Source organism: Lissotriton helveticus, chromosome 7 (assembly GCF_964261635.1).
Source record: "Lissotriton helveticus chromosome 7, aLisHel1.1, whole genome shotgun sequence".
Taxonomy (NCBI): Eukaryota; Metazoa; Chordata; class Amphibia; order Caudata; family Salamandridae; genus Lissotriton; species Lissotriton helveticus.
This window is the reverse complement of record NC_136068.1, coordinates 1,963,600,572-1,963,622,913: the sequence shown is the minus strand read 5'-3', so window position 1 is coordinate 1,963,622,913 and position 22,342 is coordinate 1,963,600,572. Positions and strand designations below refer to the sequence as shown.

The 22,342-nt window shown below is 45.2% G+C and overlaps 1 protein-coding gene across 1 annotated transcript in view; it reads left to right on the top strand.

Moving 5' to 3' along the window:
- LOC144770020 (putative cation-transporting ATPase 13A5) overlaps positions 1-22,342 on the top strand; it is a 235,626-nt gene that overhangs the window by 44,623 nt on the left and 168,661 nt on the right. The window contains exon 7 of the mRNA XM_078654213.1: positions 9,983-10,139. Within this exon, the coding sequence (XP_078510339.1) occupies positions 9,983-10,139 (157 nt within the window). The remainder of the gene's footprint in view (positions 1-9,982; positions 10,140-22,342) is intronic.

The window sequence follows — 22,342 nt, the reverse complement described above, 5'->3', positions numbered from 1 at the left end:
CAGGCCAAAAGACATGCACAAACCGGCCCAGCCATCAACTACCATCACCCCGCGGTCAACATTGACCGCCATTGACAAAATGCTCCAGAAGACAATCAATGTCGTTGCTACTGCCATTCAGAATACTGAAAGGCGTTTTTTGCTCCCATCAAGCCTGCCCCCCCTTCTTTTGAATCATGACAACTCATTGGACTCCTCACTTGTTGCTTCCTTCGCTGAACTTCCAGGCACAGACCCCAATAAGAACTGTATAATTGTGGACACGGCCCCATTGGTACAATTTACCCCAGGCAGTAGGTTATCATCTACACCCACCTTGCTCAGGCATGACATGAATACCAGTCAAGATTCCTGCGCACCATTGGTAAATGATCACCTACACTTAGATGGTAACGATTCTTATGTGGATCCTGACATATCAAACACTGAGGGAGATAAAAGCGATAGCATCCCTGCGCGAACCCGGGGCCAAAAAGCTAAAAGAAAATTGAAGCATCTAGACATTGAGTCACCATCTAAAACACATAGATCTAAGGGAGGGCGCAAGCGAAATCGAAGGGCTCCCGCTCCCGTAGAGCGGAAAAGGGATAAGGGAGAAGACGAAGTTATGGCAACTAAAACTCCTCTCGTAGAAGTTAGTGCAGCATCGGGAAATGAAGTATTCTGGGGGAGAATGGAGACACTATTGTCCACCCTATTAGGACCAATTAACCAACAAATTCTAAATCTGGATAAGAGGTTGAGAGAGATGGATGATTACATATCAAAATTGGGCATAGGGCAGACCCTAATAAGCAAACCTAAAGTTGGGATATTAGGTGGCACTAAGGCTAATATTAGCGGTGCCAATACTATTCCAAAAACAACTGGTCACAATAAACCAACGTCAACCACGCCCGCACCCAGCACAAGTAAAACCCAACACCTAGCCAAACATGCTCCGTGTTTAAATACGACTAAGGCAGCCAGTGTGGCAAGGACGGATCCTAACGCTGATAAAAGCAAAAGGGCCCTAACTAATCAACCTAAAAAGGATTCCCAAAATCGCCCTACAGTTCAATCTGAACTTAACATGGCAACCAATACGAGGAAGATTCCCACCCACATCAACCTGCCGCCTGAATGCGGGCCATTTGTGTTGATTTTGGTCAATGCGCCTAAACTAAAGAATGACCAAGAGGAAAATCACATAACTCTCAAAAATAGGATTCTCCACTGGTTATCCTCAAATTGTAATTTCCCAATGGATGGAGCAAGGGAGATCATTCAAACACAAAGAGTTGGGTTGGTGGGCCCACTGAGAAAAAAGTTTGAGGGAGACTGTGTAGTTATAAACTTTAGGTCCCCTCAATGGGCTCAAAAAACCCTTGCTAACGCACCATTACCCTCACCATGGGAATATAATACGACTCTGCTTCCCCTGGGTTACTTTTATAGACACCTGGCCCCAACCCCTAATTCCATGTCTAACCCGGGCGCGCGACATCAGGAGCAAAATCTTGGAATCGGGGATTTATATCCATCTCACAACTGAACCAAGATTTTGACCTTACGAACGGCCCAGCCCAGCGCTATCAGGCTAAATTCATGGGACACCCTACGCCATACCCATATTTCCCCATTATGCCTTTGCATAATCACAATGAAAGGCCATACTTCAGCCCCAATTCAAACTTAAATTTTGGTCATAATGATTTGAGGCCTATATATAACATCCCAACCTATAATCGGTTCGAATACGCCTTCTCAAATTTAGAAGATCAGGACTGACTGGGGATAAAGGGAAGTAGTGGTGCATGCCAAGATGAAAGCATTAATAATGAGGAACATTCACCCTCAGTATCAATTATTTCATCTCAGGAGATATCAGCACAATGCCATATTACCACACCTGCAACTACACATGAGGTTATATTTTCCACACCAATTAACCTCACGCAGAGCACAGTTAAGAATGTTAGAAGTATACCAATTAGACATAGTATCCACTGTGACCTATCCATTCTTAGCTGGAATGTGGCAGGGCTAGAGTCAAGACTGTCAAACCCAGAATGGACTCAGTTACTGGAGGGTAAAGACATTATCATGTTCCAGGAGACATGGGCTGTGGAGAATCTACATATTGAGGGCTACCATTGCTTCAGCGTGACAGCACCCAAGCCTGACTCAGGACGTGCAGTGGGAGGCTTGTTTATTGGCATTAAGACACTGGCCGGTGGCACAATCACAGACCTTTAGAGAGGAAACCCGAACATCCAGATTTTAGAGTTCAAGCGAAAGACCCGGATTTTTTTAATCAATTTTTACAATATTGATTTTTGTTCTGTACCTAACAAAAACTTTGAAGCACTCTCTAAGACTTTAAGAAACCTGGAAACCAGTTCTGAAACTGGGGAGGAAACAGGGTTTCTTATTGGGGGGGATTTTAATGCAAACATTTCTAAGACCTGAGGATAGAAACCACCCAGATCAAGCTGAACGAAGGGGTATTGAACTTGCTAATATACTAACTGAGCATATTCTCAGTAATGCTATGGACACAAGCCACATCCCCAGTGTACCTCATGCTCCTACGTTCAGAGGGCGGGACTGTTCCTCCACAATTGATTTTATTTTTATGTCTCCCCATTTATCAGACTGTGTGATAAAATCTACAGTGGTAGAAACCTCGTTTGGCGATCATAATCCCCTCACTGTGATGTTAAAATTAGGTCCTAATCAGGTATATGCCAACTTAAACGGGGCAAGAGATATTACATCCACAGGTGACGGCTTGCGCCTGAAATGGAGGGGAGTCGACAGTGGGGCTGTACTAGAAAGCGTAAATAGGGAACAGCCTAAGCTATTTATTTCTTGCCTAACTACGGATGGGAACTGTCACAGGATAATCGATGATTTCGGTAATCTGTGCTCAGCAATAAAAACCTCTCTGTCAGTCCCATTACCAAAAGAACGGAAAGAACCCAGGTGGTTCGACTCTGCCTGTTCTCTAGCAAATAGGGAACTGCGCAGGGCATTAACCACTAAACCAAGGTGCTTAGTAGAGGTTCAGGCAGCCAGGAAATTCTACAAATTTAAGATAGCCGAAAGGAAGGCTGCATTACTAACAGAACAATGGGAGTCGCTGGTTGGGAGCGCTAAACTGAGAAACAGCGGCCCTTTTTGGTCAGCTGTCAGAAAAACGCGCGAAATTGGCAAACAACTAACCCCAATCAGTTGCAATATAACCAGCAACTCTTGGGAGGCCCATTTCTCCAAAGTATACGCCGCTCCACCTGAAGAATCCTCTAGCTTTCCCCACGGTCAGCTTCAAGGCTTAGAAATTGACCTCTATGAGGTGGAGATAGCCATCAAAGAGAGCCTTGGAAACAAGGCTCCAGGCCCTGACGGCCTAGCTATAGATATAATTAAGCACAGCCCGGACCTATGGGCACCAATCCTCCTCAATGTTTTTAATAGCCTCCCCACAGTTTCTATGCCCACTACTTGGGCTACCAGCACCATAGTCCCAAGTTTTAAAAAGGGTGAGAGATCGGACCCAGTGAACTATCATCCGATTTCTCTTTTGGATAATACCTTAAAAATCTTGGGGCGAATAATCTATAATAGGGTGGTAGAGTGGACTGAAGATACGGGCCTACTGGACCCGTGCCAGATGGGATTCAGAAGCAGGGTGGGGACGGTCGAGCAATGTTTGAATCTGACATTGATCATTGACAAGTATAGCATCACCCGATCGTCCCCTATCTACCTTGCGTTCATGGATCTCTCATCCGCTTTCGATCTAGTGAACAGATCCAAACTGTGGGCAATTCTTTTGAATTACGGACTGGGTGAGGCCCTTGTTAACTTCTTGGCATACCTCCACACCGACCTCAAAGCACAAGTTAGGATTGGGGCCTGTGGAGAGGTATCTGGACTCATTAACATCGGCAGAGGGGTAAGACAGGGGTGCGTTTTAGCACCCCTGCTGTTTATTATATACATTAATGGTCTGGCCAAAGCTCTAAAACAAGTGACTAGTGACTTACCAACCATCCAGGGGCAACCATTGCCAGTTTTATTATACGCTGATGATGCGGTCTTGATGGGACGAACACCAAATGCCCTTCGCCTACTTGTTAAAGGTTTTGTCCAACACATGGAGGGCTTAGACCTGCGCGTCAATTTTAAAAAATCTTTTATTATGCCGTGTGGCCCTGGGACATGCAAGCTCAATACTATACACATAGGGACAGATAAATTATAATCTGTATCCACATTCCCGTTTCTTGGTTTGGTTTTCGCTGCGAACGGCTCATGGAGTGGGCATACGGCCCACGCCATGGGCAAGTTCTCGAAAGCCAACAATTCTATTTTGAGCTTGCCGTGACCAAAGAAATTAGGTGCCACCAGAGCTATTTTAAATTTTTTTAACCTACAGTGCCTACCAGTAGCCACATACGGGGCCGAGGTTTGAGGTTTGAGGAAAAGCCCCAGTATTCAGCGAGAAGAAGGTCGATTCTGTAGGAGAATACTGGGTGCCCCAATTTCATCCTCCAAATTGATTTGCCATGAGGAACTCAACCTCCCCTACGTATGTGATTTCATTAGATCTAGACCAGCTCTCTTCTGGATTAGGATCTGGAGGAATAATTCAGCCAGTTTAACACAAAACATCATGAAAGACTGTCTTAAATGTGATCACGGCATGTCGATCCCCGGGCTCGTGGGAGTTTTTAAAACACTGAGCAACGTGAACAGGGAAGACCTTTTCTCCGATCCCAGTAAGATTGAATTTAAAGACAAAACTGAGGTCAAACCAGCACTGTATGCACTTTTTAGCTCAGAACGAATGGAAAGGGAAATTCTCAAATCAACTGTTGTGACTTACCAGAGAAATGATTTAAGTAGGAGAAATCTCGCACAATACCTCACCCTACCCATGACCAACTGGGAGAGATCATTGCTGTTTCGGTTAAGGGCGGGCTCAGTAAAATTTTTGTTGGGCTTTCCCCTGGGCTATCAGCACTCAACAGTTTATAACCCATGCCCGTGTGATGGTATTAGTAAACAGAATGATTTGCACTTTCTATTTTTTTGTAAATGTTATTTAAAATATATTAACTGGCTTTTAACTCTGTATTTTAGGAAACATAGACCCCTTTCGTTAGGGGAGTCGTACTCAATGTTACTTTCCCTGGATACAGTTGAATTCATTTACCGCACTAGCACTTTCTTGAGACTTATAATACGTGTACGTAAAACGATGGAAAACCCCTGAAAATAGTCTTATGAGAAATGTATTCGCTTTTAACAATTCATGAATTTTGTAAATTTGATTTTTGTTGTGTAAATGTATGTTTTTATTATGGTACTTTTATGAATTTTATGAAATTCGAATAAAGGTCTTTTGAACTTGAACTTTAACATATTGCAAACATTAATAATAGGGATTTTCACAAAATATTGTCAAGAAAATATTATTTAAAAACAGTTTTTAAACAAGTCAGAGTTGGTGTTTAGCAGTTTTTAGCCCACAAAGTGCAGCCATAGAGCCAACCACAAAGGGACCCTGCACCCCATATGCAGAACACACAACTCCAGTTCAGAGTGCTTTGAAAAAATATGGTAAACTCTCCTGAGGTCATGAATTCAATGGACCAGGGGTCTTACTGTATGTATATTAGTGGAGGGATGCTGCACTCGAACATAAATACCCAGGGCCTGTAACGTTATTGCTACTAGTGGATCTGCAGCATTGATTGTGCCACCCACTCAACCAGCTCTTTAAACATGTCTCAGGCCGGCCATTGCAGAGCCTGTATGTGCGGTTTTAAAATGCCACTTCGACCATGTAAAATAAACCTTTTGCCAGGCCCAAACCTTCCTTTCTAATACATATAGGTCATCCCCTAAGGTAGGCCCTGGACATCGCCAGAGGCAGGGTGCAGTGTATTAGAAAGTAGGATATGTACTTTTAAGTTTTACATGGCCTGGTACTGAAAAACTCTTAAAATGGTTTTTCACAACTGCATGGCCTAGCTCTACCATAGGATAACATCGGAGTTGCCTTATTACATTTTCTAAGAGTAATTTCCAAAAGGAAAGAGATAACCAGTTCATGTTTGGTGTCTTTTAAATTGGTGTTAAGACTTATTCAGTGATGACGTTTGCTTTGTTATTACAGTTTTATAAATGTCACTTTTAGAAAGCTGACATTTTTCTGCCATTTAGTGCCTATAGCCTAACCTGGGTCACATGACTGGGTGTAACTTACAGTTACACTTTGTGAATTCCTCCCAGTCAGATACACAACAGTTGGATTAGATGCGCTTGAGTGGGCCATCAGCTGGCAGGATGGGCAGGGTAGAGCTGAGAGCAGCCCCAATTACACCTGGATAGCCTGTGCCCTTCCCTCACACAAAGGGCCTAACAAATCAAGCTTTAAGACAGGGCATGAGAGGCAGGAAACTCTTTGTACTTCAAAGCCATTTTCTAGACATTTCTCCCACCTTCCATCACCAGGGCATCAGTCTATAAAAAAGGACCTCAGGCACCACCACTTCAAAACACTCCTGGACCTGTGGATTCTCTGCCAGGAAGAAGGACTGCTGTGCGGCTGAAAGGACTGCCACTCTGCTGGACTCCTACTCTGAAGGAACTACTGCCCTGCTATGCTGACCTGCTGCCTTCTGCCCTCTTGCCTGGGGAGGAAGAACTGGATCTGCAACCAATAATCTTAAACCCAGTACCCCAGAGTGACTCAAAGGGCCAGTCTTCTGGCCTCTTGATCTAAGCTTCAGGGATAAAAAAAGGCTCCCAACAGCTCCTGAACCCTTCTTCAGTGACTCCCTGAACTCTAAGTGGTGCCCCTCAGGTTCTAGACCCTTGGTGCGTCTCTTGAGCTCTTATAATCAAGCTTTTGGACTCTGCAGTTGCAAACAGTCCCATTCACACTGGAACTGCAACACTCACATTGAGAATCAGTGCAAGTCACCATCAGTCTGTCTCTTCTCATAATAAGCATCGATCACCCGTAGAGGACGTCAATGGGAGGCTCCAGCCCACCTGTCCGCGAGGCCCGACATGCTTCTTGCACCACGTCGAACACTGCCCACGACGTTCTCCTTGCTCCCTTCAACCCTCTTCAATGCAATCAGGACTTTTGGCACAAAATTTGAGAAGATGAACCTCAGCTGGGCTAATCTGGGACTGTATCCGACCAGCGATTTATCGTGACCGGCCTGAACTTTTGACTTTGACCCAGTCCAGCATGTCCAGATAGCCATGGTTTGTGCTTTATGCTTTTAGGTGGTATGTTGCAGTTTATTCTTTAAAAATTGAATCCTCCATTTTTACTGTTATGATTTTTGTCATGTTGGACCTTTGTCAGTGATTACATGAAGCTAATTTTTTTTCTAACTTGGTGTGGGATTTGTTTTGTGTGGTGTTTTTACTGTTTCGCTGTTGCCTCAAAGTTACGACTTTACCACTCTACCAGGGGGTTGAGCACAGGTTAATTTGTGGTTTGCTTGTTCCTTACCCTGACTAGGATTGTTTTTGCTACGTGTCCAGGGCTCAACACAACAGTCAACTAGTATCCAATTTCTAACACGCTCCTTATCCCTCTCTAAGCCCTTCACATTTATAAATCGATTATCGCATATTTCCACGACTCTCCTTAGTCACTACCACATTTGCTTTGCAGAAGTAAACATACTTGTGTAGTGATCTCATAATAACAAATGTAGGAGTAGTGGAGGTCAAACTTTGCACCTGTATATTGTGAATTGCATTTTGTAGTTAGTAAGAAGTAGGGGTGCGCGGTAAACTCCACTCCGCCAGCGGAGCTCGTGTTTTTGCCATTTCGCCCTCCACTTGGAGCACGGAGTTCAGCAGAAACTCTGCCTATCCCCGGCAGAGCAGGGTTTATGGTTCACGCTCACCTGACTCGATGACAACTCGCACTTTATTGACCTAAGAGGCGCGCGAGGTCGTAAAAGCCAAGGAGCACGTCAGGAGCATTCAGTACAACGTAGTGGATTAGCGGATGGGGCTCTAGTGTCAATCATACAGCCTCTCTTACAAAACACAAGCCCCACCCACTTCCAGGCAACCCCTAGAATATGCTCAGCCATGTAATTCTTGTATTTGATGAGTCGACCTGGAAGTACTAAAACTGCAAGCTAATGTGGCTTGTAAAATGACCAATAACTGACAACAGACATTGGGCTTTAGTAACATACAGCCCATGAGAGTAGTGATGGGCGGCCATCTTACCTTATTCTCTAAAAAAATCCTTATCCCGGTCTGAATTGAAATAGCCTCCAGAACGTGAAAGTGGGTTAATGCCATTTGTAAATGGCCCCTTGTATGGGAGTATCTTTGCCTGCTATTAAAGTGAGCGCCGGGGAGGCTGCCCCACCACAGAGATAGAGAAAGGACAAGTCCCGTGTGTGCTCTAATGTCATGACTGAGAGTGGGGGGCTGTTGTCATCTATGGAGACTTCAGCTGGCGGCACCCCAGGCTAGCAGGAGGCAGCTGAAGGAGAGAGCTCAGAGAAATGTCATGCCAAGGTCACCTCACCAAGGTGGCATGGAGGAGGCAGCCCAGGGACGTGGCATGCAGGAAGCATCAGACGGAGGCCCCCCAAACGCACAGCATGCACGAGGCGGCACGGGCGAGCTGCCGGCATCAGTTGGCTCATGAAGACAAGGTGCAGGAAGTGATGCAGGAGACAGGGTGGCAGCATGCAGGAAGTGATGCAGGAGACAGGGTGCAGGAAGTGATGCAGGAGACAAGGTGCAGGAAGTGATGCAGGAGACAGGGTGGCAGCATGCAGGAAGTGATGCAGGAGACAGGGTGCAGGAAGTGATGCAGGAGACAAGGTGCAGGAAGTCATGCAGGAGACAGGGTGCAGGAAGTGATGCAGGAGACAGGGTGCAGGAAGTGATGCAGGTGACAAGGTGCAGGAAGTGATGCAGGACACAGGGTGCAGGAAGTGATGCAGGTGACAACTCAGGGTGGCAGCATGCAGGAAGTGATGCAGGAGACAGGGTGCAGGAAGTGATGCAGGAGACAGGGTGCAGGAAGTGATGCAGGTGAGCAGCATCCGGGGGTAGAAGGGGAAGCAACGCACAGGAGGAAACAGGAGTCCGAACCCTTCAGTAAGGTAAACATGCACACACCCGTGAAGACGTCACCTTAGTGTTTACAGGAGGCAAAAAGGATCCCGCACGAGTTGGCCGGAGGCTCGTGGAGAACAAACCGTGTTTGTCATCGTGAGGCTGCAGGTAGGTACATATTCGGCAAGCAAGGCTCACTGAGACAAGCATCAGTTTTATCTCATCTTCATGTCAAGTTAAAAGGCAAGTGTCCTGCCCAGACTTGCAACATCAGCCCCAAAAGCAGAGGCCTGGCCCCCGCCCACAGTCCCTCTGAGTGATCCGTTCCGCTGGCGCTTCGCAGGCGCTAGACGGCGCTTCGCAGGCGCTAGACGGCTCTGTAGACAGAGAGAAGTTGCTTCAGAAGCGTGAGAAACAAGCAGAGTGGGCGTGCCCGAGGGTGGCCCCTGAGTGACACCTGCAGGCACAAATAACAAGCAGGATCAGCTTCCGGGGGGGGGGGGGAGCAAGCAATACTCCGCCTGCTTGTGGATGTCGGTGGACTTTGGCGGAGTTTTCCGGTAACTCCGCAGAACTTCACAGAGTGAAACTCTGAGATCCGCCCAGGCCCAGTAAGAAGTACCAATGTAGCCACATGCAGTCTTTGGGCGGAATACTTGGGAAAAACGCATTGGACAGGTTTGTATTCACAAGGCATCTTGACACAAAATTCAACACGCACATGTGGCACAAACACCAACATTGCTCCATCAATTTTTCCTGAATATGTCTGACTTGTTTCAGATAAGTGGACATCTTCTGTTTTCTGAATCAACGAGTGTAACTGTGCTTTTGATTTGAAATTAAATATTGAATTGATGTTTTCTTTTGATAGGTTTCTGTTGAAGGAATTCATGTTGTGCGTCAGTTTCCATTTTCTTCAAGCCTGAAGCGGATGTCTGTCATCAGTCGTGTGATTGGAACTGAGAAGTTTATGGCCTTTATGAAAGGGGCCCCAGAAACTATCATCAGCTATTGCAGACCAGAAACAGGTACACGGGTGTTCAGGCTTGACACAATTTTTTAGCATGTTTATGGGAAAAAACCCAGGCATCCTTAAGATAATGAACATTTTTTCCATATCCTATGTCTAGATGATTGTTCAATATCTATCTTTCTCAAATGTTCATGCTTTGATTTGCTTAATATTTCTCTTGCTAGTCAATATTCTGAGCCAAATTCACAAATCTATTTGCATTTGTTAGTTTGCCTAAAAATAAACAAATAGCCTCTTTAAGAGTGCTAAACCAAATGACCCTGACCCTGCTCGCAGGCAGGTCGCTCCCTGCGCTGCTGCACGGCTCTGCCTGCATTGTTTTTGACTAATCTTGTATTTTTTCCCTGTGCCTAACTTGCTTTCTTGCCCTGACTTGTTTTTATTCGTCCGTGCCTGTACTTCTTTTCTTGCCCAGACTTGTTTTTCCTTCCTGTGCCCAGTTCTCCCGCTGCATCCCTGCGACCCGCCCCCCTGAAATCCCACTTGCCACCCCGCTCCCACCTCCCAGCTGCTCCTCCCTCCCACATCCCCTCGCATGCAGGTCGCTCCCCATGCCACCACACAGCAGCCAGCTGCCTCCTTTCCTCCTGCTGCCTGCCGCCGTCTCCCTGCTGCCTGATGCTGTCTCCCGCTCCTTCCTTCTTGCCGCTGCGTCCCTGTGGCCCGCCCCCCTGATCCCCATTGGCCACCCCGCTCCCGCCTCCTAGCTGCTCCTCCCTCCCTTTCCACCTCTTAAGAGGGCAGTGCAGTGGCGTAGGAGCGACCTTTGACCCTGCTCGCAGGCAGGTCGCTCCCCACGCCGCCACACAACTGCCAGCTGCCTCGTTTCCTCCTGCTGCCTGCCGCCGTCTCCCTGGTGCCTGCCACTGTCTCCCACTCCGTCCTTCCCGCACTGTGTCCCTGCAGGTCTGCCCCCCTCTTCCCCATTGGCAACCCTGCTCCTGCTTCCCAGCAGCTCCTCCCTCCCTTCCCACCTCTTATGGAGGCCGCACAGCGGCCGCTGGTGCGCCACTGGCGCGCCAAAGGCAAGCCCATCTGCGGCTGTCCGCGCCTGGACCGCGCCCAGTGTCAGAACCCCTGGACCCCGTGAATGCTACAACACCAGACTCTGCTATGACTCCAGCACCCTCTACGCTCTCAACGCCGTTCGAAACCACACCTGCTTCCAAGCCGCCCCAAAACGGACTCAAGGACCTTTCTCCTGCCACACCTGCAGCTTCACCTGCCACAGAACCACCAAACCTCCAAGGACTGGACCCAACCACCTCCGCTGCATACTCCTCAACACATGCTCCGCACGCAAACACGCTGTCGAGCTCTGGGATCTGCTCGACACCTCCGCCCCAGACGTAGCCTTCCTGGCCGAGACCTTGTGGAACGACTACTCGGCGCCCGACATCACCATAGCCATCTGGGACGGCTACAAGATCACCCGCAGGGATCGCGCCAATGGAATCGGAGGAGGAATAGCCATTGTTTACAAGTCCACCCTCAAGGTCGCCACCCACACAGACGACACCCTCAACACCGCCGAACACCTGCACTTCCAGATTTACACCGACCCCAACAGCACCCTCAGAGGAACACTCATCTACAGACCACCCGGAACTCGAGCTCAATTCAGCGACTCCATCGCCGACCTCGCCAGCACCCACGCACTCGCCTCCACAGACTACATCCTCCTCGGGGACCTGAATTTCCACCTTGAGAACAACAACAATGCCAACTCCGCCACCCTGATCGACAACCTTGCCAAACTCGGCCTCAGACAAGTCATCACCACACCCACCCACGCCTCTGGCCACACACTGGACCCCATCTTCTCCCCAGGCACCCACGTCGCCTTCGACCATACCACCTAACTCGACTGGACCGACCACCACTGCATCCATTTTAACTTCAACAAACCAACCACGCACCACTGCACCCAACAGCTGCCTTGCCGCTGCTGGAGCAAAGTCACTGAAGACCAGCTGATCACCACCCTTGCCCAGAACCCACCCACGACCCCACCAACCCAGATGCCGCAGCCCGTGACCTCAGACAGTGGATCGACGACTGCGCCAACACCCTCGCCATACTCAAGAAACCCTCCAACAACCACGCCAGCAAGAGAGCCACCTGGTTCACCGACGAGCTGCAGACCTCCAAACGCGCCTGCTGGAAACTGGAGAAGATATGGCTCCACGAACGCACGCCGGACAACCACGCAGCCCACAAGGACCCCACTCGCAGACATCACCACCTCATCAGAATAGTCAAGAGATTTTTCTTCAAAGACCGCCTGGATAACAACAGCAAAGAGCTCTTCAGCATCGTGAAGGAACTCTCCAACCCCAACGCCAACGACATACCGCCCTCAAAAGAACTGTGCAACTCACTAGCTATCTTTTTCCACCGCAAGATTGCTGACATCCATGACAGCTTCAACACTATGACCCCAACTCCCCTGTGAACACCACCAACACCAACCGCATAACCTCCTGGTCCAACGTCAATGACGACGAGACACGCAAGGTCATGAACTCCATCCACTCAGGATCTCCGTCAGACCCGGGCCCACACCACAACAAAGCAGACGCTACCTTCGCACCCCAACTACGGAAGGTCATCAACATCTCCTTCGAAACAGCGACATTCATTGGAAAGCTAGAAACATGCCGAAATCAACGCCCTTCTCAAGAAGCCCAAGGATGACCCCCAAGGACCTCAAGAACCTCCGGCCCATCTACCTGCTCCCGTTCCCAGCGAAGGTCATCGAGAAAATCGTCAACATGCAACTGGCCCGCCACCTGGAAAAAAAAAACATCTTGGACCCGTCCCAGTCCGGGTTCAGACGAAACCACGGCACCGAGACAGCCCTCATCGCTGCCACAGACGACATCAGGCGCCAACTACACAATGGTGAAACATCAGCCCTCATCCTCCTGGACCTGTCAGACGCCTTCGACGTGGTCTGCCATCGCACTCTAAAGACACGCCTCCGAGAAGTCGGAATCCAAGAGAAGGCCCTTGACTGGACCACGTCCTTCCTCTCCGGCAGAACCCAGAGCTTCCGCCTCCCGCACTTCTGATCCGAGGCCACCAACATCATCTGTGGCATCCCCCAGGGATCATCACTCAGGCTGATGCTGTTCAACGTCTACATGGCCCCCCTCGCACAAGTGGCCCGCCAACACGACCTCAAAATCATCTCCTACGCCGACGACATCCTCTCCCTCACCATGGACCCGCACACTGCCAAAACCAACCTCCACGAGGGAATGAAGGCCATCGCCGACTGGATTAGGAACAGCCGCCTGAAGCTGAACTTGGACAAGACGGAGGTACTCATCCTCAGACCCACACCCTCAGCCTAGGACGACTCCTGGTGGCCGACCACACTGGGAACAGCACAGACTCCCACCAACCATGCACGCAACCTAGGATTCGTCCTTGACGCTTCTCTCTCCATATCTAAACAGGTCAACTCCGTCTCCTCCTCCTGCTACAATACCCTCTGCATGCTCTGCAGGATCTACACGTGGATTCCGACTGACACAAGAAGAACGGTGACACAGGCCCTCATCAGTTCAGACTGGATTACGGCAACGCACTCTATGCAGGAATCCCAGCCAAACACCTACGACGACTACAACGCATCCAAAACGCCTCCACCAGACTGATCTTCAACGTCCCGCGCCGCAGCCACATCACCCCCCACCTGAGAGACCTACACTGGCTCCGAGTCAACAAGAGGATCACCTTCAAACTCCTCACCCACGCACACAAAGCACTCCACAACACTGGACCAGCCTACCTGAACAGCAGACTCAGCTTCTACATCCCTACCCGCCAGCTGCGCTTCACCGCCCTCGCCCTCGCCGCTGTCACCCGCATCCAACGAACAACCTCTGGTGGCAGATCCTTCTCCTAACTCACTTACAAGACCTGGAACACCCTCCCTACCCACCTACGACAGACCCAAGACCTACTCGCCTTCAGAAGACTCCTCAAGACCTGGCTCTTCGAGCAGTAGCAGCACCCCCCTCCCCCAGCGCCTTGATACCCTCACAGGTAAGTAGCGCGCTTTACAAGTACTCTGATTGATTTATTGATTGATTGATTGATTGATTGATTGAATAAATGTGGAATGACTCAACAGATTATTTAGTAATTGTGAAAGATTTAAGTCACAGTTGCTTTGTCTTAGTATGCTGTTCTACTCTTGGAATGTACCTGTTTCTCAACTCCTCTACTTGTTGACTTATCAAAAAGATGAAACATATCCTGACTATACACCTCATTACAGTTCCTTCCTCACACAAAACACTCCAGATTCTTATGTCCATTTTTATGTGGCTCTGTGACCCTATCTCTTTGTGGAAAGCGACACCAACAGTTCATGTGATAACCACATGTCCCTATGTTTTCCATCAATGTGGCATTTTTGAACTTGGGTCTGAACTGGGGCGGAAAAGTGAGCTAAAGAACAATGATGGATTCAACCCAGATCTGTGATGGGGGTGAGTGCCTGAAAAGTTTCAGCGTTCTGACCATCATCTCCTTGTGTTTGCTTTGTTTGCCCTAAGCTGGCAGGGTATGCCCAGATGTGGGTCACTTGCTCACTTTGCCACTGGATTCAAGCTAGCCTGGCTGATGAGTGATGTTCCCCCAATATTGGTTCCAGCATGCTTGCTTCTGGTCCAGGGAAGACCTGGCTTGGCAGTTATGTCTGGACTGTTCCCATGAGGCACTGGGTCAAGACTTATTTGCATATGCCTGGGTCTGAACTGGGGTGGAGGAGTGAGCTAAAGAACGTTGATGGATTCAACCCAGATCTGTGACTGAGGGTGGGTGTCTGAAAAGTTTCATCACTCTGTCCATCATCTCCTTGTGTTTGCTTTGTTCACCCTAAGTTGGCAGGGTATGCCCAGACGTGGGTCACTTGCTCACTTTGACACTGGATTAAACCTAGCTGAGCTGATGTGAGGTATTACCGTGAAACCAATCCCAGGATGCTTGTTTCCGGTCCAGGGAAGGCATGGCTTGGCAGTTTGGTCTGGACTGCTCCCACGAGGCACAGGATCAAGACTGATTTGCATATGGCTGGGTCTGAACTGGGAGGCAAAGTGAGCTAAAGAACAACAATGGATTCAACCCAGATGTGTGACTGGGGGTGGCTGTCTGAAAAGTTTCAGCGCTCCTTCCATCATCTCCTTGTGTTTGCTTTGTTCACATTTACATGTCATGTCAACTGCCTGATTCTGTTGCTCCTTCCACCTGTGGAGTCAGATTATTATTCCATGTCAACAAACCATTCCATGGCAAGTTTTCTAATGTATTGAATATGTGTAAGTTTTCTTAAAACTGCTGTAACTTTATTGAAGAACAGAAAGGTTAAACATCAGTGTCTCATGCTTGAGATTTTCCTGTTGACAGATCATTACAGTGAAGGGTAGCCTCTATATCGAATTTTAAAGAAGCACATTTTATTAAAGAGTATTTTTAATGCAATGTCTGCCCTCTGCTGTGATTGGAACTCAGACGAAGTACCCTATAAAGGTGTATGTTTCAGTTTTTAGCAGTTTGTGCAAATATGTCATGAACTGATAAAAGTATTTAGGCTAAAAATCAGTGTTTAGACAACATTGAGTTGCAAATATCGACAGATAAATACATCAGGTTTAACCCCTTCACTGTGGTGGCTATTCCGCAGCAGAGCTAAGGGGGAGGGGGGGCCGCGCGGCGCTCACGTGCGCGTGACGGAACCGCTCCGTCACGAGCCTCGGGCGAGCTGTGCTTGTGACGGAGCGGTTCCGTCACGGCCCCACCCGCCCAATAGAACGCTCAGCGCAGGCGTGGCGAGCGGGCCGTGACAGAACGGTTCCGTCACAAGCACAGCACACCCGAGGCTTGTGACGGAACGGTTCCGTCACAAGCATGCAAGGGGTTAAAATATTGTGACATGGAAATATTGATGTCAAGAAAATCAATGTCAAAAATATCGATTTGAAAGTAATTAATATTAATTTTAAAAATATTGAAGTCAATAATAATACTTTTATATTTAGTGTTACAAATGTTTGTATTTATTTTAAATGTTTGTGATTTTTTTATAAAAGGTGTTATTTATGGTTTTAATAGATGTGTTAAATTCTTTGTAGTTATTCAATTTAATTTAAATACATTTTGTGTTTTTTAGTTCTGTAGTGGGTTGTGGGTTTATAGGGGAAGAGGTTGGGAAGTAATATAATTATAATAAATTAATGATTATTTCTTACTTAATATTTGTTAAATTTATATTTAATTGTGTTATTTGTGCTTTAAATTTTTTGGGGTACATTTTAAGTATTTAGTATTAAGTAATTATCTAATGATTAGTTGTTAATTAATATTAATTAATTGATAACTAATTATGTTAATTGGGTAATTTTCAGGGGCATGTTGTGGGATTGCAGCGGTAAAGGGTGCGAAGTAATTTATTTTTAATTAATAATTAGATGATAAATAATAGTACTTAATTAATTAATAATTAAATATATTAATTGTGTAATCTGTTTTGGTGTGGGTTGTTAGGTTATAGGGGCAAATGGTGGTAAGTAATTTATATTGAATTAATAAAAATGTGTTGTTAATTAATATTAATTAATTAAGTGACAATTAATTATGTTAATTGTGTATTTTTTAGGTGCAGGGTATTGGGTTATAGGGGTAATGGGTGGGAAGTATTTATTTTAAATCAATTAATAGTTAGTTGATGATAAATATGATTTAACTAATTCATAATTATTTATGTTAATTGTTTATTTACTTTTTTTAGGTGCAGGTTTTGGGTTTATAGGGGTAAAGAGTGGGAAGTAAATTATTTTTAACTACTTTAAAATTAGTTGTTAAATATTATTAGTTATTTATTTGGAAATCAGAATTAATTGTGTAATTACCTTTTTTTAAGTGTAATTTTAGGTGTGGGTTGTGGGAATTATAGGGAGAGTGCTACGTTTAATTATTCTAATTTGGTTTCTAATTAATAGTATTTGTTTAATTGATAATTGATTATGTTAATTGTGAAAATACATTAATTATTTTTAGATTTTAGATGTGGGTTGTGGGTTTTGTGGGGGTATTGAGTGGGAAGTTAATTAATGTTAAGCCCTTATCATTTTCTTTTAATTAATATTCAATATGAATTTAATAATGATATATGTTAATTTTTGGTTGTAAATTTTTTTTGTAACATGTTATGTGTGTGTTTGTGCTTTGTGTGAATTTATTGTGAGAAGCACATTAATTATAATTAATTATTCATTAACATTTAATTAATGAAAATTATTTTATTGATGAATATTTAGATTAATAGTGTAAAGAATGTTTTAGGTGAAGGTTGCGAGTGTTGTGGTATTATAGGGGGGGAAGTAACTAAACTAAATGTATGTAACAATTAATGTTTTTATTAATGAATTAAAAATATTTATTAGTACGAACATTATTTTTGTATTTTTTTATATTTGTAGTTGTTTGTGATATGTATTTAAGATTGTGATATCTTTTCTATTAAATATATTTTCAGTTTATTTTTCAACATATTTATAGTTTTTTTATTAGCTTTGCTTTTAAAATAATTTTATTTTATTTTAAATATTTTGTTTTAGATATTTTGTTTATTTTTAATGTTGAACAGACCGAAGTAGGAATAATAAATGTTACCCCTCCGCAATATAACACTTTCCCTACTGTTGCAGTAATTGAAGTGGAAATAGTAAATTTACCATTCCGCAATCCAACACTCTCCCTACTGTTGCACGTTTTGGAGGGTGAATATTTATTTTTACCCCTCGGCAATCCAAAACATTCCCTACTATTTTACTGACTGGTGTGGGAATAGTAAATTTTACCCCTTCACATTCCAACAGTTTTGCTACTGTTCTGCTGGCTGGAATGGGCACAGTAAATATTACCTATCCGCAATCCAATGTTTTTACTACTGTTGAATTTATTGGAGGGAGATTTGTAAATGTAAACATTTTTGTTATTTTTGCATTTTGTGACATGGAAGTTGTACCTTTTGTTTATTTTGTTATAAATAGTATTTGAAACAGTATCTGTATTACATTTTATATCATACATTGTATATTATTATCTTTTTGTTTCTTTAAAATTAGAATATTTTTCATTATAAATATTTGTAATGTGTAAAATATTCTGTGCTACATTCATAGAATTTTAAGCTGTTAAAAGAAATTAAACATTAACAAAAACATTAATTCATACATTTAGTTTAGCTACTTCTCACCCAAAAATACCACAATTTGGCACTGGGAGGAGTGTTGTATCAAAGACATAAGTATACTGGACAGCTACATCCAGTGGCCTTCCGTTCTAGGAAACTAACAACCGCAGAAGTAAATTATACCATAACGGAAAAAGAGTTAGTGGCCATCAAGGACGCCTTCAAAGAGAGGAGACATAATTTGATGGGTGCCAGACATGTGGTCACGATATTCACAGATCATAGAAATTTGAAGTTCCTGAAGTCTGCTTGAATGTTAACACCCAGACAGTTACGTTGGTCCTTGTACTTCGCAGACTATGATTTTGTTATAACTTACTGACCAGGGTCTCAGAATGGTAAAGCTGATGCTCTGTCCAGATTGGGAACGGAAGGAGTATTAGAAAGAATTGAAGAAAAGACAATCATACCAGCTGAAAGGGTGATAGGAGCAGTGTTGCGAGAAGATCAAGAACAGAAAGAACGGAATTTGTTAACCACTGAAGAAATGGAAGAATGGTAGAAACAAGACTCAAGAAGAGAAATTCGAGAAAGGTTAATGTATCATGATGGAGCTTTGTATCTACCCACATTAGAAATGCAACAAAAGGCCTTGAAAGAAAGTCACGACAGCATTTTGGCGGGACATAAAGGAATTTCTAAGACAGAGCAATTGGTGCGACGGCGTTTCTGGTGGCCAGGCATGATCAAAGATATACGAAAATATGTGACCACATGTGAGATCTGCGCTAGGGGTAAATCTAAGCGGCAGGCCCCAGAAGGGTTATTGCAACCCTTGCCAAACCCACCTTATCCATGGCATACAGTAACATTAGATCTAATAGTGGATTTTCCCTCAAGTAAAGGATTTGATACCATACTAGTGTGTGTAGACACTTATTGAAGGCTAATAGATTCATATTCTTAGTTGCAGCACAGAAGCTTTATACACAAGCAATAGTAGAGAGGCAAAAGTCACTACAGCTTTGGGTAGGTACACAGAGAGGTAATAAAATACAGAATTGAGTGAAAAGAAAGGAATACATGTTAACAGTAAATTCTTTTACAGCAGAATGCAAGTCAGCGAAGTAAGAAGAATAGGAAAAGACGAAGTCTGAAGCTGAAGAAAGAATCATACGTATAGTGGCAGTCTCTTCTCTGTCCCATCCCCTTTCCCCCCCCTACGCCTAGTCAGCAATTGTGCTAATATTGTATGTTGCTGGAAGGCTTGGGTGAGGCAGTGGGAACTTGCGACATTCAGCTCCCGTGCATTGAAGAAAGAGCATCAACTCTGACATGGAAGGATACAGTCAAACACACTCACTGTACAGCTTCTCATGCCCTGACTCTGCACTTCTCCCTGGCCACTGGCCTTGTCGTTCACTGCTGTTCTGGCCTTGCCCGTGCAGCCTCCCATGTACCTGCTGTGCCACCTGCCATGGCCACTGTCCCTGTTGCTCTGCTCTGTTGGAGTCTCCCCTGTGCCATGGATACTGGACCTGTTGCTCTGCTGTGTCGTACTCTCACCTGTCAGTCTCTCATGTACCTGCTCTGCCACCTGCCATGGATAGTGGCCCTGTTGCTCTGCTGTGTTGTACTCTCACCTGTCAGTCTCTCATGTACCTGCTCTGCCACCTGCCATGGACACTGGCCCTGTTGCACTGCTGTGTTGGAGTCCCACCTGTACCATGGACACTGGCCCTGTTGCTCTGCTGTGTTGGAGTCACCCCTGTGCCATGGACACTGGCCCTGTTGCTCTGCTGTGTTGGAGTCACCCCTGTGCCATGGACACTGGCCCTGTTGCTCTGCTGTGTTGTACTCTCACCTGTGCAGTCTCTCATGTACCTGCTCTGCCATCTGCCCTGGACACTGGCCCTGTTGCTCTGCTGTGTTGGAGTCTCCCCTGTGCCATGGACACTAGCCCTGAGGCTCTGCTGTGTTGGAGTCTCCCCTGTACAATGGCCTTCCTGTTTGTACTTTGCTTGTGCAGGATATCTTACATTTGATCTCCATTTTGTACCTTGATGTTGTGTACAATAGTGATACTTTCACATCTTTGCAATACAACTCGTAAAGCCTAGGATTAATGTGCCTGTTTTTAGTATCCTTACCTGGAATATTGCTGGCATTAAGACAAAGGCAGATAATGCAACCTGGTTAGATTTTATATCCACGTATGACGTTATCGCCTTTCAGGAAACCTGGGACACTAGCAACACCTTTTCTCTTGATGGCTTCAGCTACTTTAGTATCCCTGCCGTGGCTAGTTCAGCGGGAAGGGCTAAGGGGGGCTTGATTAGCCTGTTTAAACTTGATATTAAGGGATGTCTTAAGGTATTAGCCTCAGGTTCAGAACATTGCCTTATCGTTGAATTGTCTCATACTGAGTCTCCTAACATTCTGTTTATTAATTTTTATAACCCCAATGCTGCCGATTGTACGTCATATAGTCTCGGTAGATTGGATGATTTCCTGTCAGTCTATAGTGTGGATGTTAATGTATTTGAAATTATTTTTTTAGGGGATTTTAATATTCATCCGTGCTTATTATCATGTGTTTGTGATGACGTTGAATCCCCCCCGAACAGCGCAATGGTTCATCTGGCGCATAACAAGCAGGGGGAATGTCTAGAAACCTTTCTTGCTAGATGGAACCTCTATGAATCTAGTTGTGGGGAGGAGGATAGGGCCCCTACTTTTAAGGGCTCAGACAATGGCTCTATCATTGATTATATTTTTATCTCTGCATGTTTTTTATCTAAAGTTTTTATGTATAGAACTGTGATATCTGTTTTTAGTGACCACAACCCAGTTTCTCTGGATATAGGAGAGGGTGGATTATTAGGACGCATCCATGGTTCAACCTTTATGGATGGACCAATTAAAGTTAAGGACCAAAGACGTAGACTCAAATGGGACAGTATTACCCCAGAACCATTCATTCAGGAACTTTTGTTAGACTCTGAGGAAGAGGTTGGGGTCTGCTTATCGAATGATGCTAATGATGGGGATGTCATTCTAGCATTTACCAGTATATGTTGTAAGATAAGTGGTAGGCTCTCTGTGATCAGCAAGATCAAGACAAAACCTCCTAAAAGATGGTTTGATCACAGTTGTTCCCTAGCACACTCTGTGCTGCTTAACGCCCTCAAATCCGATCCAAAGGATCGTGACCTTATTAGGACTAGTAGGGCCTTATATAAAAAAGCTATTGCAGCCAGAAAGAAAGAGCTTAAAGATGAAGCTTGGGCGCAACTTACAGATTCAGCCATATTAAAAAATAGTGGGGAGTTCTGGAGAATTGTTAATCAACCCCTTCTCACAGGCGAGGATAACTCCCCTCTGGAAGCAAATATTCCAGATCAGGACTGGATTCAACACTTCAGAGAGATATACTCAGGCAAGTCTTTAGCTAAGAATAGTGCTTATGAAGAGTTTACTATCACACTGGGTAACCACTTGCACTTTGAAGTCGAGGAGATTTTAGACGCCATTAGTCGAACTTTGACAAAAAAGGCACCGGGACCGGATGGTGTTCCGGCCGATGCTTTTAAATGTTTTCCCAACTTCTGGTCAAGATTGCTTTGCAGGGTTTTTAACGCCTTAAACCGTGACAACATCCCGAAGTCCTGGAAAACTTCAACTATTATTCCGGTTTTTAAAAAAGGCAATAGGCAGGACCCTGTATGCTATAGGCCCATTTCACTGATAGACTCCTCAGTTAAAATCTTGGGGAGAGTTCTATTAGCAAAACTGAATACATGGGCCACCGAGAATAATATCTTGAGCAATGTGCAATACGGGTTTAGACCCAAGAGAAGCACCCTGGACCAGTGCCTCAATCTCCACCTACTGATTGAGAAATACACCAGAGCTAAGGATGGGTCCATGTACCTAGGGTTCATGGACCTTTCCTCTGCATTCGATATGGTCAATAGATCTAAGCTTTG